Here is a 14,862-nt window from a genome sequence, read left to right as displayed (position 1 = left end):
AAGGTATGTTTGCAATGGAAAATGTGTAAATTATTAAACAATCTGTCGAAGCGACCTGGCGCTGCTTTAAGTTCCACAAATTCATTCGTGTCAACCTTACGTTCGAACACATCGTTACAGAAACAAAAATAAGGATTTTGGAGCGTAGCAGCAACCATTGTACAGTCCTTGTGTTTTATATTGATGGAGTGGTGTTTAAAGAGAAGCGTTAATTCTGGGAACGAACACATCTATAAGTGTTTAAATTATGAATAATGTGAGCGCGAAGATCTACAGCACAGTGCTCCGCCTGTTATATGTGAATACATAATTTAGAAATAAATGCTGTAGCATGTTTTCATCATGTGCAGACAAGTAGTACACGGTGGATGTCCTGAAATAAAGCAGGTCTATCAGAGTACTTTATTAGACCACGTACAGTAACCACTCAACACCTTCCCAAAAGCAACATTTAAATTGATGCACTTAGTGTAATGATGTAAGGCAGGTCTGACATGAAACAGCTACACAGCCTGGACTGCTTCTCATTGGCTTATTGGACAGATGGTTTCATTTACAACATAAAAGCCGAGGGTGGATTTGCAGAATCGTATTTCACAAGAGATGAGAGATTCACAAGTGTTGTAACTGTATTACTGCTACTCACATCTTTATTTGTAGGTCGAGGTATGTAATAAAGACAAGTCACACGTAATAACATTGAAAAATTAGTCTCTCTCATGTAAGGGCCATTGTGACCATTTATGCTAAAATCATAATTGCTCTCATGCTGTTTTTTTTTAAATTAGGTGATCAGGATTTGACTGATCCTTGACTTTATAATCCAGACAGTGACACCGTGTGGAGATAAAGGGTATAACAGGCAGTGATTATCTGACCGCGGCTCTATGATCAGAAGAAGTTTAGTTGTTGCAACTGAAGGCATCCTTAAATGTTTGTCACTTTACAGTATTGTGTGTTACATCTGAGACATTCAGAGACGTAGATCCTTTTATGACGTCCACTGAATTGTTTTGGTAATATCCAGGAACCTGATAACCTGACAACATGTGAGGAGTTGTGGGAACATCATTCAATTTTAGCCTCTGGCAAAAGCCACAATGTGGTGTTGTCAATTGTAGTTAGAGAAAACAACCTGGGTTACACTCTCCCCACTAAACTGCATGAAAACTAAAGATTTGTATCATATTATGTAATGTAACTTTTCTTTTTGTAACAATGTTTTTTTATACGATTAGTATTGAAAAAAGTATCATTATTATTATTATTATTATTATTTTTTAGATAGATAGATAGATAGATAGATAGATAGATAGATAGATAGATAGATAGATAGATAGATAGATAGATAGATAGATAGATAGATAGATAGATAGATAGATAGATAGATAGATAGATAGATAGATAGATAGATAGATAGATAGATAGATAGATAGATAGATAGATAGTTACTTTATTAATCCCCAAGGGGAATTTTTTTTTCGCTACAGCAGCATTTATAGATACAAGAAAGCAATAAAATAACAATAAAAAATATTAAATATAAAAATGCACAGTATATACAATAAATAGAATAAAATAAAATAGAATAATTAAATTAAATTAAAACTAACTAAACAATAGTGGAAAGTTGTTTTTTTTTTTTTTTTTTTTAAACAAACAAGAAAAACAGACAACGGTGTTATTGTGTGTGTTTATGAAATGATTTTGGAAAATATTCAAATACCACAAAGAAATAAAGCCTTGAAAGCAAATGCCCAGTTAGAGCACAAAATAGTCAGTGTTCACTTGACTTTTTCCTGTCTTTTATGCTCTGCATCGGCGCAAGGCCATCAGTTTCATAAAGCGTTGGCATCCACACTGTGGAACAACCTCCACTTCTAATGGCGAGGTGTGAAACAATACAGTCTGCAGGTAGGTGCTATCAGGCCGTGTTCTTACTGAGGGACAAAGCCTTGGACCTTCTGAACATCCAAGACATTCATGCGAAGGGTTTGATACGCAAGTTTAGAGACACTTCTTCTAACAGTGCTACAAATTAGTATGCAGGGGGAGTACTGTCATCATAACCAAAGCATAGCATAGGGATTAGTCTTTGCAGCACAGGGATCATTGTCTTTTCACTCGTGGAATATCAGTCTGTGTGATAGAAAAAAAAAAATTAATGAAGTAGCCGTAAAAGCAGGATAAAGAACTGTGAAAATGCATGAAATGTGATATAATGGCTGTAGAGTGTCCACAGCTGAGAAAAGGTATAATCACTCAAGTGGAACAATAGTTCAGCGTTCTCTTGTGGGCTTTGTCACCGAGAGTCATTTAACATCATACGAAATTAAATCAGTGCTCTTTCCACACATGCCGCTGACCGTGACGCAGCAGAGTGGCGGGCTGAGAAAAAGAAACGATGAATAAGAGAAGTGATTTAAAGCTTTTTAAAAGGAGTTTTGAAATTTCTTTCCCCTTCATTGGGTTTGTTATTCAGGCTACATGGCTGCTTAATCAGGCTGAAGTCCTTTGAGTGGTTGCTGTATGACAAGAAGACAAGATCATAATGTGACCTGAGAATATTGAGTGGAGGACAAAAATGATTTGCGATCCCCGTGAGCTAGGGAGTACCTCTGTTGATTGATCCGGCAGGGGGAAGCCGAGTTTACACACCTTCATGGTTAAGTACAACGGAGGTGCATTTCCAGCAAAAATACGACTCGATATTCGCTGATCGACTTATTCAAAGACACTCTGCCCCCCACACACACTCGCACAGAAAGACAGACTCGTGCTGTAATCCAGGGCTCAACAAACGCCATCACACTTCATAAACCCTCGCCTCTCAAGAAGCTAATGAGAAGCACGTCGCTCGCTGCCATCTTTGAAATGAGGTTTGTTGTTTGCACGTGAAACGCCAAACTTACTTTGTCCGTGTATTTTTGATCGTTTTCTCGGTGCTTCGGTCTCATTTGACTGTGCATAGCTGCGGTAGACTTTTATGCTCACTTTACCTGCAGACTTTTGCACTGCGCCTCATTTTCTGAAGGAGTTCCACGCAGAACCTTTTGATGGTTGTAGTGATCTCGGCATGATTCTGCGGCATCATCGACTCTCACGGCGCCACGCACGTTTCACCGAAACCTGGTCGCAAGATGTTCTTCTTCTCCTGCTCCTGTTGTTTAATGGCGGTTGGCAAACGGCTTTTTGCTGCTTTACTGCCACTTTCTGGCAGTAGTAACCTTTTACTAGCAGGGGCAGGTTAAAATAGGAGAAAAACAATAGTCACATAAAATATGAATTTGTTTTATCTCTTAATGACCATTTGACAATTCAAAAATCACGTTTCACCCATATTTATTACTATTATATATTGCTCTACCACAAAGTAGGTTAAATCAAATTGACTTAGTGTTTTTTTTTTTTAATCATATATTTATAAGACATGCAGCCTTTTCTTTAAAATTCCGACTTTTAAATCTCTGAAATGTCCCTTTTTTTAAAATTTTTTTTTAAGACTAACGGGTTCACACCAGGGTGTTATGGAAACAAAAGACACAAATAGGGTGTCAAAGGTAAGCACTCCAATGTACTTCAGATGTTAGCCATGCCTGTCATTTTACACTTCACTTCCAACAGACAGCAATCACATCCTAAACATCTGCTCCACCTGAAACAGATTATGGTAATGTTAGAGCGCAAACACAAATAAAACCGTAAAGGAGATCATTAGTTATGATGAAGCCCAGCAGTCAGAGGACAATCAAAGTGTGTAAAATACGTTCCGTAGTGGAAAATCCCCACAAACCCTGCTGCCCGGGTTGCATGTTCTCATTTACACCTGACAGCTGTCGTCCTCACCTTCTATTGATATGCACATTTCACCCAAAGCCATCAATAGTGGATGCACTGATTCTCATATCAGCACAACAGCTTGCGTCCCCTCCCCTCCCTCCCGCCACATCTCCCACATCTCTGACATCTCAAACAAGATGCACTTGGACAAATGCATGCTGATACAAAGTCAGCGTAGTGCACAGACATCTTCCCAGAAAGGCTTTGTGGCCTTCGTTAGTATTATCACAAGAGACAAATGCTTCACAAGCACATTGCTCTGCTCGGGATTGCTAAGCTTGGCATTTAGCACTTTGCCATTTTTACTCCGAGAGTGATGGATATGGAATATGAATGCTTAGCGACATGATGACCCAGCAAAATGGCTGCCATCAGCATATGGCCTCCTCATCCCCCTTTCTGCTCACAGACACACACACACACGCACGCACGCACGCACGCACACACACAGATTATAGAATATGAAGCCATGCAGTGAATGCTAAAACTATTTGAGTGTTGCTGAAGCACGTCTGAATCTCAAATCAGAAAAGAAAAAGACAGAAAAAAGTATTTATTTCTTTTCACATCTGAATTAATTAAAAAGTTGTAGTCGAGTACACGCAGCTATTTTCATAATTAATTATTTGTGCAATGGATCTTCTCTGTTGCAATTGAACTGTCTTTAAAAAAAAAAAAAAAAAATGGGAGCAATGGGAATGGCGGGGAACTGAAAATCTACACAAATCCACAAAGCTGACTCGATTCTGCCTTTTCCACTGACCTGGTAACAACAGCTTATCATGGCATTGTAGATTTAATGCAAAAGTTCTTTTTATATTTTTTGTTATTCCTTGGCACCTGGAGCAGTGGCATGAGGCATTATATTTTCGTTGAACGAGATATTTAAAGAACGCCTGTCAAGCTATTCAAATTTGGCACAAATCTTCACTTCGACTTAAGGAGGGACCAGTTAGATTTTGGAAGTCAAAGGGCACCGTTACCACATGTACGTCCCAGTCTTGTGAACGTGCTGCCATGACTCAGGAACAAAAGTGAGATTGTGACCATATTTCACATTTGGTCTGATACTGAATTGATGACACTAATCTTTGGTGCCCACTTTGAGACAAACTGTGGCGATTGCAGAGATTTTCTTTGGTGTCAGGTTGAATATGTGTGGAGCATCCGTGTTTTAGAAGTTGTCGCTTCTTTGTTTTACCATCTATCAATGAAGCACTGTCTACTGTCATGGCTACAACTTTGTTTTCTATTAGAATCAACGTTTTGGGTCAAGAATGTGAACACAAGGATTCCTTTAAAGTCTTCCCTGCATGCTATCATGAGTTGAGACAAACATGTCAAAAATAGCTTGACTGTTTGGAGGAGTCACACGACCGGAAGGCGGTTACTCTTGTTATGTTTTGAGAAATCTTAGTCACTATAATAGAAGACCATGTGACTCTGGAGAACATCAACATTTTATAGCAATGTATCACATGACTATGTATATGTGTGTATTTATTTGTAAACTGGGTCACTTGTCGTGAAAGAGAATTATCACCCGAGAATTATCTGCAGCCCCTCTCAGCTCTATAGTTTTATTGTTTTAGTGTCTTTTAGATTATTGCACCTTCACGTTTGGCCTTACAACTCTTATGTGGTATATATTGCCTCTGAGCACATAATCTAGTTGTTGGAAACCAAACCCAATCCCAGATCCAAAAGGAGACTAAATATTGAGCATTTGTTAATGTCGCTCTGTATCTGCGGAAGGAAAACTGTCGGCTAAACAGGTTCGCTATATTAACTTAAAAAGTGATCAAATGTCAGTGGTCATGACTTTCATCATAGTAACAGGATTATTTTATAGATCAAGACATGTTAGCATTGTATTCAATGAAAAAGAAGTATAGAGCCGCACCTCCTTTTTGATCTGTTATTGTATGTTTGTCAGGTACCTCTCACCGTATGTGGGATTGACTGCTGCCAATCTCTTTGCCCTCATTTTGATTGAGAGATACTGCTAACCGTTGCTTTAATGGCTGCAAGCTGAAGCTACCATTAAGTGTTGAGCCCTCAAACATTTATTTTAAATCAATACAGACATGAGATAGCAGTTTTCTACCAATCAAGTTTGCATAAAAAAAAGTTGTACATGTTGTTGTTGTTGTTTACATATTTTGAACTATTTTGTTTGCACTACCTCAAATTTGTGTGCATACTGATGCTATTGCAACAATGTACAATGTCCTCCTACATATACAATTACATCTATTATTTTGAAATTGTGCTTATTCTATACTAATTACAAATAAATAACTGCATGTGCAAGTTTATTGTTTCATCTAAATTGTTTGCATTTATGTTTGATTACTTTTTTTTTCTTTTTTTTTTTTACTTCCATGATATTAAATGTAGATAATAAAACACAAAATATATACAAAAGTGTTCTGTACTGTACCTTATGACTATATACTGTAGGTAGAGTATACACTTTTTGAGACTATACAAAATAGACTGCAATATTTATATTAATGGCAACATAATGTATGCACCACATTATTTTTGAGTATTTTGAATAAGAATAAATTTTGCACATTATAGTAAAACAATATACTAAAATCACAGTCTGTAATGTGATTTAAAGAACTTGAAGGCTTTCAATGGTGAGGCCAGTTGACACATTTTTTTAAGTGTGAGAACATGTCACTCTATGTGACAGACTTATATTTTGCCATTTTTTTTCATCACTATTCAGTTGCAGTAATTGTCCAAGATTGCATTGCTAACAATCAGATGTAGCCTCTTAAGTCACTAAACCAGCTCCACAAACATCAAAGCTATGCGGTCTGGTCACTATCCATCGGCCTTTTATCTGAAATTAATGTATTTCAACAAAGGGGTTGTTTAAACAAAAGGGAAAATCACCTCTTGAAAACATTGTTTAAATGCATACAGTTCCTTTACAGGAGTGTAAATTTAGAAATAACTGAAGTAAGCCTAATCCCGTTGTGTGTCAACAGTAATGTACTGTGGCTCACAATAGAATACGCATTCTGCAGCATGTAAGGTAATACTGCAGCATTTTCTATCACCTTTATTGGGAACAATAGAGTTGAAAAATGACACCCATAACAATTCACAGCTTTTCTTTGGCTCATGAAACGATGTGGTTCTTAACTGACCCCCTGAGAGCTATCTGTTTGGATCTAGAGCATTTTTTTATTTTTATTTTTTTTTTTTTTTAATCTTTATGGCCTCTAGTCTTCTTCTGTCACCTATTTATGTTCTATATGTTGCCATATTTCATCTCAACACAGCTCTGTAGTTGTGATGAACAGAGGAAAATGTTTTTTGTTGTGCTGCACTTGGTTGTAAAGTAAAGAAAAGAGTCGTGATGTGTGAAACATTTTAATGTTGAGAAGTTTTGAATCAGTAGAGGAATGCATGCTTAGAAACATGTGATTCATATATTTAGGTAGGTATTTACTTTATTAATCCCCGAGGGGAATTTTTTTTATTTACTTTATTAATTTATTTATTTGTTTATCATGATGACATACAGTATGCAGGGCCAACAATATTATTATAACATGCTGACCAGTTGACCGCAACTTTTGGAAAAAAAGAAAGAAAACGATTTCCCCCAAACAGTGTCAATAAGACTGTGTGCGTGTACATATGTCTACAGTAAATAATGCCGCACGATTTGCTCATCTCCGAGATTCGCACAACCATGTACAGATTAGGACACATAGAGGCTTCACATTTACAGTGTCAACATCCAGTTGAAAGTGAATGCGACTGTGCAGAAGCTGCAATTCAAACAAGAAACGAGTAACTGAGCAACTTTGACAAAAGACTTAAACAATAGTAGCCTGAGAGTGTGACGGGATAGAGGGCAGCTTAGCCTTTGGTTTCCTGGCATCTGAGGTAAACACATCTTATTAGAGCCCAGGAAGGGTGTGTGTGTGTGTGTGTGTGTGTGTGTGTGTGTGTGTGTGTGTGTGTGTGTGTGTGTGTGTGTGTGTGTGTGTGTGTGTGTGTGTGTGTGTGTGTGTGTGTGTGTGTCTTTTGGGGCGGAGAGGTGCTTCATGCATCTGTAGGCGTAAACATCACCTGGCTGATTCCAGCACACAGAGACAGGACAGTATAAATGGCCACAGGTGCTGGTCAACAGGCAAAAGAGGGGGACACACCTAAACTGAACAACTAGATCAGTTGTGAACAACAAAGAGAGAGACGGAGACGGAGAAGAGAAGATTGCCATTCATCAACCTTTAGATGTGCCACAAACAGTTTTCGCTTGGGTGAGTTTGAACTAAAGAAACATCCACTATTATTTAGAAATTCTTAGTTTTCTTCTGTACTTCATTACAACAGCTAAGACAACAGAACATTTTTACTTCACCATTTACGTGACTATTTTTTTCTGCTGTAACAGATTATAATGTTAGATCAAGAGGGTCAGCCATAAACAACCAAGATACGTATTTCAAATTCTGAGTTCATTTTTAATAAGAAGACAGGGAACTCCAAAGTGTCCAAGGTAAATCTAAAACCACCAAGGACAGAAACACTGCTGTAATCAGAACCAGTGTAGTTTGTCTGTAACATTTTAATGACAGCAATAATAGCTCCACTTAAGTCAGTGAGGAGGCCCAATACAGGCACATTCAAAAGGTCTGTGCAATTTACACATACTATTATTACTTTGATTGCCTAATTCATTACATTTAAACTGTGATTTTAAATATGATTGTTGTTGAGGTGAAAGTGTTTGGACTCTGTGCTATGGCAGTAAAGAGTCTCTTCCCATTTGTCATTTCCATTCATAAAGTTGTTGTTTTTTCTCATGCAAAACAGTAATTTAAAGTAACTTATCATGTGTCATTGCATCATTAAAACCTGCCGTGTGGAACCACTAGGTTCAGCTTTTCAGGGATTAAAGCTTGCAAACAAGCAACACAGTGTGATTATCACATTTCTCTGGCAGAATAACCCGATTTGAGCTTTGAGAACTGCAAACAACAACATAAAGTCACTGCAGTGATCGTTATGTAGCTACTTCACACTCACTAACAAGCACGCAAATGATCCAAATGGTCGTTTGCGTGACTTGGCAAGAACAGAGGCCACACTTATTTGGAAACCTCTGTACAGCCAATACTGCCAGTTACCATTAATCAAGTACCAGACTGAGGAGAATAAAGTCGGAGATTGTAATGGCTGTGAGCAGCTGCCCTTCTGGCCGGGCTCATTCAAATTATTTTAATGCCATGTTTAGTTTGAGCTGCACTGAGAACCAACAAACAAAGATGATCCTTGTGTTAAGACACTTGCACGGGACCAGAATTCCCAAATTATTTGGTTTATTTGGAGCACTTATATGTGACGATTCGGTGGAAACTTTTGTTTCTCATTAACTTCAGGTCTTTATTGCTGTGCTGCATCCATCCAGGATTATACCCTTTCAGTGATGATTAAAATTGCAGTGGGACAGAGAAGCTTGGAACATGTGAGAGTGTGTATAAGCAGTCCACAGTGAGACTCAGCAATGCTCCCATGAGGAGAGGAGTAAAGCATTTGAAACACGTAAACAGGGATACTTAGATACTTAGTGTATGCAGAAGGAGGACAGTCCTCACTGGAAATATGAAATGTGTCTTCATTTTGTTTTGGTACTAATTTGGCACAAAAATTCAATCATTGAACAGCTTTCACTTCAGCCTCCGATTATTTTGCCCTATTATATATTGTCACATATTCAGTACATTACATTTGTCATCAGCTCAATAAATAGATCCATCTTTTTTCATGTCCATTTTTGGTGATTTTAAAGTGGACTTATACATTTATTTAAAGATAATTCAAAAGTGTGGTGTGGCCCCATTCAACCATTACCAGTAATGAGCAGGTTATGTTTTATCAGTAGTTTTACATGTATTTTGTCATCAACGTAAGGACTTTATCAGTGACTTTATGCTTTATCAACTGCTTAATATTTTCTTTTTCTTTTACTTAATATGCATTATTGTGTGTAAATACACTATATCTATATTTTCCAATCTCATTGTCTTGTAGGTCTGTGGTTTGAAGAAAATGTTTGGAGCCTTGAATAAACGCATCCAGGACTGCATGGCAGATAGAAAAACTTGCAAGACCAGACTAGTGACCAAAGATGGCCGCTGTAACATTGAATATGGAAACATCAAGTACAGCAAACACTTTGCCTTCCTGGCCGACTTCTGGACCACCTTCGTGGAGATCCGGTGGCGTTTTGTCCTTTTCTTTTTCATCGCCTCCTTCACCCTCAGCTGGTTCATCTTTGGCCTCCTGTGGTACTGGATTGCCCGCAGTAACGGAGATCTGACGTGGCAAAACACCATAGATCACGATGTCTGTGTTGACAATGTTGTAGGACTCACCACTGCGTTCCTCTACTCCCTCGAAACCCAGACCACTATTGGATATGGAGGCCGAGCGCTCACCCCTACATGCCCTGGTGCTGTGGCCCTTCTCGTCATTCAGTCCCTCCTCGGAGCAATTATCAACTGCTTCATGTGTGGAGTCATCCTGTCCAAAATCTCCTTACCTAAAAAGCGGGCTAAAACCATCACATTTAGCAACATGGCTGTCATCAGTCCCAAAAAAGGCTCTCTTTGCCTGTCAATCAGAGTGGCCAACCTACGCAAGACCCTCATGATTGGAAGCCAGATCTACGGCAAGCTGTTGAGAACGACGAACACACCAGATGGGGAGACGATCATCATGGATCAGGTGAACATTGACTTCATGGTGGACGCTGGGAAGGACAACCTCTTCTTCATTTGTCCTCTTACGCTTTTCCACATCATCGACAAAAGCAGTCCCTTCTTCGAGATGGCAGTGGACACGCTCCACAAGCAAGAGTTCGAGCTGGTCGTCTTCCTCGAAGGCACAGCAGAGTCCACAAGCTCCTCCTGCCAAGTGAGAACCTCCTTTATTCCTCAGGAGATTATGTGGGGCTACAACTTCCTGCCCATCATCTCCCGAAGCAAAGAGGGCAAGTACAGAGTAGATTTCTCCAACTTCTCCAAAGTGGTGCCGGTAGCCACTGCACACTGCGCCTACTGTTTCCACAACATCAAGGGTCATCACCACCACGCCAGAGATGGACATGTCAACCAGGGCTTTGAGGTCATTGATATCAATGATCCTCCAACTGTCACCAAGATATGAGATGGTGGAGACATTGACTGGCAATAGAGTGGAGAGAGTGGTAGAGGTTTGTACTTCTCATTGATGAACCCCACAAGGACAAACAGGTTCTGCAGGCAGGTGGGGTAACCTACTGGCAGACACGGGCAAATATGAAGCAAAGAAACCCACTCGTTTGTTATTCTTTTGTGATGATGACGGATGGGAAAGCCTTCTGTATGCTCATTTGTATGTAAAAACCACACCTTTCATTTGTCTGCTGACCAAAAACCTGTTTTCAGCTTCAATGCAAGAACAGAAAGTTTTCCCAATGGACTCGAACAAGGAAAATACAAATATGCTCTTGTTTCAGATGAAGACGGGTGTTTTTAATTTACCTCTGGCAGGTTTAGAGTATGGAATGTATCATCCTTTGTATGAATCTTACAATTGTTTGAAGAACCAGTGTTGGGGGCCCTGCTTGTGTCATAGGTGAGAAAAAGTTGTTGTTCAATAATTCAGGCTACTCTAGACTGTTGTGCGCAGATAGATATTTGCACTTGAACCATTATAGTACGCTTTGCTATTCAGCTACTGAGCCACTGGCAAAGGGGTTGGGCTGAGGGGCCAGTCTTTTCAAACAGTGGGTGATGTTATGTTTTTTCTTCTTGAGTGAAGACGTTGTGTGAGACCAAAGCTCTCAGGAAACACTTAAAATATGGCTGCATGCGGCACTGGCTCTTGTATGAAACTCCATTTTGTTTTTAAGGTCTTTTTTTGTATCTGATCTCAGGGGGGAAATACACTGAAATAAAGGATATTTTTGTATTCAAAAAAAGCTCCAATTATTATTCTCTACCTAACCAGACTGAAAAAGTTTTATATAAAGAATGTGATCTAAAAGGTCAAAGCAGCATAATGACAGGTGTCAACCCCTATCGTGGCTTTTCATCTGTAAACGAAGTGAAGTTGTGACAGCAAACAGGGGTCCAAACACAACAGAGTGGCAGTGTTTGGGAGATGAAAGCTGAGAGCTTACAGCCCATTATTTTGCCAGCAGGCTCAGAACGTGAAACCAGAACTCTCCACTTTGGAAAAATGAAGGCACATGTATGCCAGCGAGAAGCTTTAACAGGTTTCGTGAAGGCGGACCTCCCACAACATATGCTTGAAGTCACACCGTGTGTTCAGGCAGCCGAGAAGTTGGAAAGTTGCCATTAGGGAACGTCCCCCTCCCTCGTTGAAAGCATTCATTTCAACGCCAGCACGGCAGCCCCCAGAACACGTGCTCTATTTCCGCTGTACAGAAAATACAGAAAAGTGGCAAGCAACCTCGACATCATCCATATAAACCAACACAGGGAAGAAATAGAGCTCAGGAGAGCAGTGTTATTTTCACACTACAGTTCTACATGTTTTAATGGACTGCCCTTTTTAACATTTAACACAGCGAGCAGACTAGGTAAGCTTGGCTACCTGTGTTTGTCTATAGTCAGAGCAAGTTCATTTGTTCTTTTCACCTCAAACACTGCATTGTCAAGTGCAATCAGATCTACTTCAAAGCTTTCACAAACCTTTCACTTTCCTAGTGGCATATTCCCAGTTTGACAGGCGTTCAGGTGTATTTTCCTACTCGGATGCCAGAACTTTCCCACTTCCCAGTTGCTCATCAACGCACCATTATCAAAGAGGCTGTACCCAGGGATGCTTCTCTAGTGAGTAAGTAAGTGACAGAGTAATAAGTAAAGATTAAGTAAATGATGATGAGTAATATCAAAAAAATATGTGAAATTACTAAAATAATATAAAGATGATGCCTGTTTCACAAGGACATTTAAATTCAAGAAAAAACAACAGTTTTTTGATGACTGTTATAGTCTTTAGTTTTAACACCGGCACCATGCACACCGTCTGCTAAACTGTTTCACTGTTGACTCTTTAAGCTGCATTCAGAAAGGGAATTAAAGGACACAAAGGTTAAACACTGGGCAGTCTTACAAACTGACACGTGTATCAAACCAAAGTGATTTTACACCTGCTGCTCTAAAGCACAGGGTGTGTTTTTCTCATGACTGATGCGCACATAAAACAAATCCGCGTGTGCAGCTTCAGTGACATTCAGTCAGGATGAGGGTTGGGGTAGTAGATAGGTGTATACACAGCAGTAGTTGTATGTTGTCTTAAACCAATGCCGTCAGCACTGACCTTTTTTAATTATTTACACATAACGGTCACTAAATCTATCAAAATGACATGAGTTACCGAACCTTACTGAAGTCACCTCCATTTCAACGGTTTGACCATCCAAAATTCTTGCATTTGTATGTAGAGAAATTATCTGGAGATACAGTTGGCTATATAAAAATATATAATCAAATAATATAAGGCTTTATGTGAGCGGTCAGTGGTGATTGTTTTAAAAATCTTGGTGGTCACAGCATTTCCTTAACCTTAATAAATAAATATCAAAGGTCAGCTATTTCTTTAGTCTGTATAAACAGGTGTCAGCCTCTACAAACAAGGAAAAGCACAAGATCTTTGCTCACAGCTTGTGGCCTTATATGATGATTAGAAAGCCTGATAGAAGCTAAAAGGGTGTTAACACAGTTTCTCATTTCTTTTTGTTCAGTGACAAAACCTAACTTGTGATCTTCATGGCAAAAAGCTGGCGTCAAGAAAAAGTAGCCAGTTTCCTTACCGTCCCATTTAACTCTGTTGCTAGTTTTTTCAGGTACAGCCAGCTGTTTAACCTCATTAGTCCATGGTGAACAGGGTGGACAACAAATCAGAAACATCTACAAGTGTGACACAAGTATTAAGCCTTACATTTCATCAGCACCATGAACTATAACCTCTAAAATGACCTGAATATTGAATCAAGTCTTCACCAAAAACAGATCATTACAACCCTCAGGAAGGTTGGATTTAGAGCGGAGCTTTTGTATGAAACTGCATTTGTAACTGAGGGAATTCAGTTCTCTTTAATAAGACACAATATTTTGGTAGTGCCTGAAAATTAATTCTGTTACAATTAGATAACAAGAGGATCATAAGAATAAAGTTGCCTATAAACAATAGCATCTATTTTATCTTCAGCCCCATGTCACGCCAAAGCGTGAAAAACACTCGTCAGTCTACTAGAGAATACTTTGTCAGTGTCACGTTTTGCCTCACCTAGGTGTGAAAAATACACATGTATGACCAGGGTTAAAGAAGGAGGTCATGTGACAAAAGACAGAAATTTAATTTGGGAGACCGGTGCTTGAGTGCATGTAAAAATAAAAGGTAACATGGATTTATTTTTAGTAACGTAAGTAATTAACTTCGAGGAATATATTTAACTTACATAATGTTGGTTAAGTAACTCATATGACAAACGCTATTTAATTACTCATTTGAACCCAAATTATGATCTTTTTCTCAATCTAACCATGTCGTTCTTACTTTTCACACAATGGCGAGGCAAAACACGACAGTGACATGGTATCCTGTAGGGGACTGATGGGTGTATAAAACGCTTTGACATGATGCAGGGTTGGTTTCTCTGAGCGAAACACGTGTTTCTAAAAAAAAAAAAAAAGGCACACTTCAGTGTCAGTACAGAAATATTACGTGTTAGTATTGTTAGAAGTGATTGTAGTCTGATGCATAACTGATGTGGACACAGAAAGAGCAGGAAAGCTGTTTATCACGAGGCTTAAATATTTTTCTATGGAATAAACAAATGTAACACAATACTGCTGCCCTAAAGAAACAAGTGGGAATAATATACATTGAAAATGTGTAATGAGTTGACACCAACTTTAGGCTGATTAATTTTAAAACTTGACACAACAGAGACAAGTGTTGTGCAAATGTGTA

The 14,862-nt window shown here is 38.9% G+C and overlaps 1 protein-coding gene across 1 annotated transcript; it reads left to right on the top strand.

Annotated features, from left to right (window-relative positions):
• Positions 1-8,016: 8,016 nt before the first annotated feature.
• On the top strand, positions 8,017-11,839 carry kcnj1a.1 (potassium inwardly rectifying channel subfamily J member 1a, tandem duplicate 1). The gene is made up of 2 exons (XM_069691231.1): positions 8,017-8,132; positions 9,907-11,839. The coding sequence occupies exon 2, from the start codon at positions 9,925-9,927 to the stop codon at positions 11,041-11,043; it is 1,119 nt and encodes a 372-aa protein (XP_069547332.1). The 5' UTR covers positions 8,017-8,132; positions 9,907-9,924; the 3' UTR covers positions 11,044-11,839.
• The last annotated feature ends 3,023 nt before the right edge of the window (positions 11,840-14,862 follow it).

The sequence above is a fragment of the Brachyistius frenatus genome, unplaced genomic scaffold, assembly GCF_029030835.1.
Source record: "Brachyistius frenatus isolate BFR_SWC_R1_liver_20210118 unplaced genomic scaffold, ASM2903083v1 Contig_1, whole genome shotgun sequence".
NCBI classification, from domain to species: Eukaryota; Metazoa; Chordata; class Actinopteri; family Embiotocidae; genus Brachyistius; species Brachyistius frenatus.
Note: the sequence above shows the minus strand (reverse complement) of the source record. Positions and strands in the feature narration are given on the sequence as shown.

Coding starts and splice junctions, on each gene's coding strand:
- kcnj1a.1 (XM_069691231.1), top strand. CDS start 9,925: ATGTTTGGAGCCTTGAATAAACGCATCCAGGACTGCATGGCAGATAGA.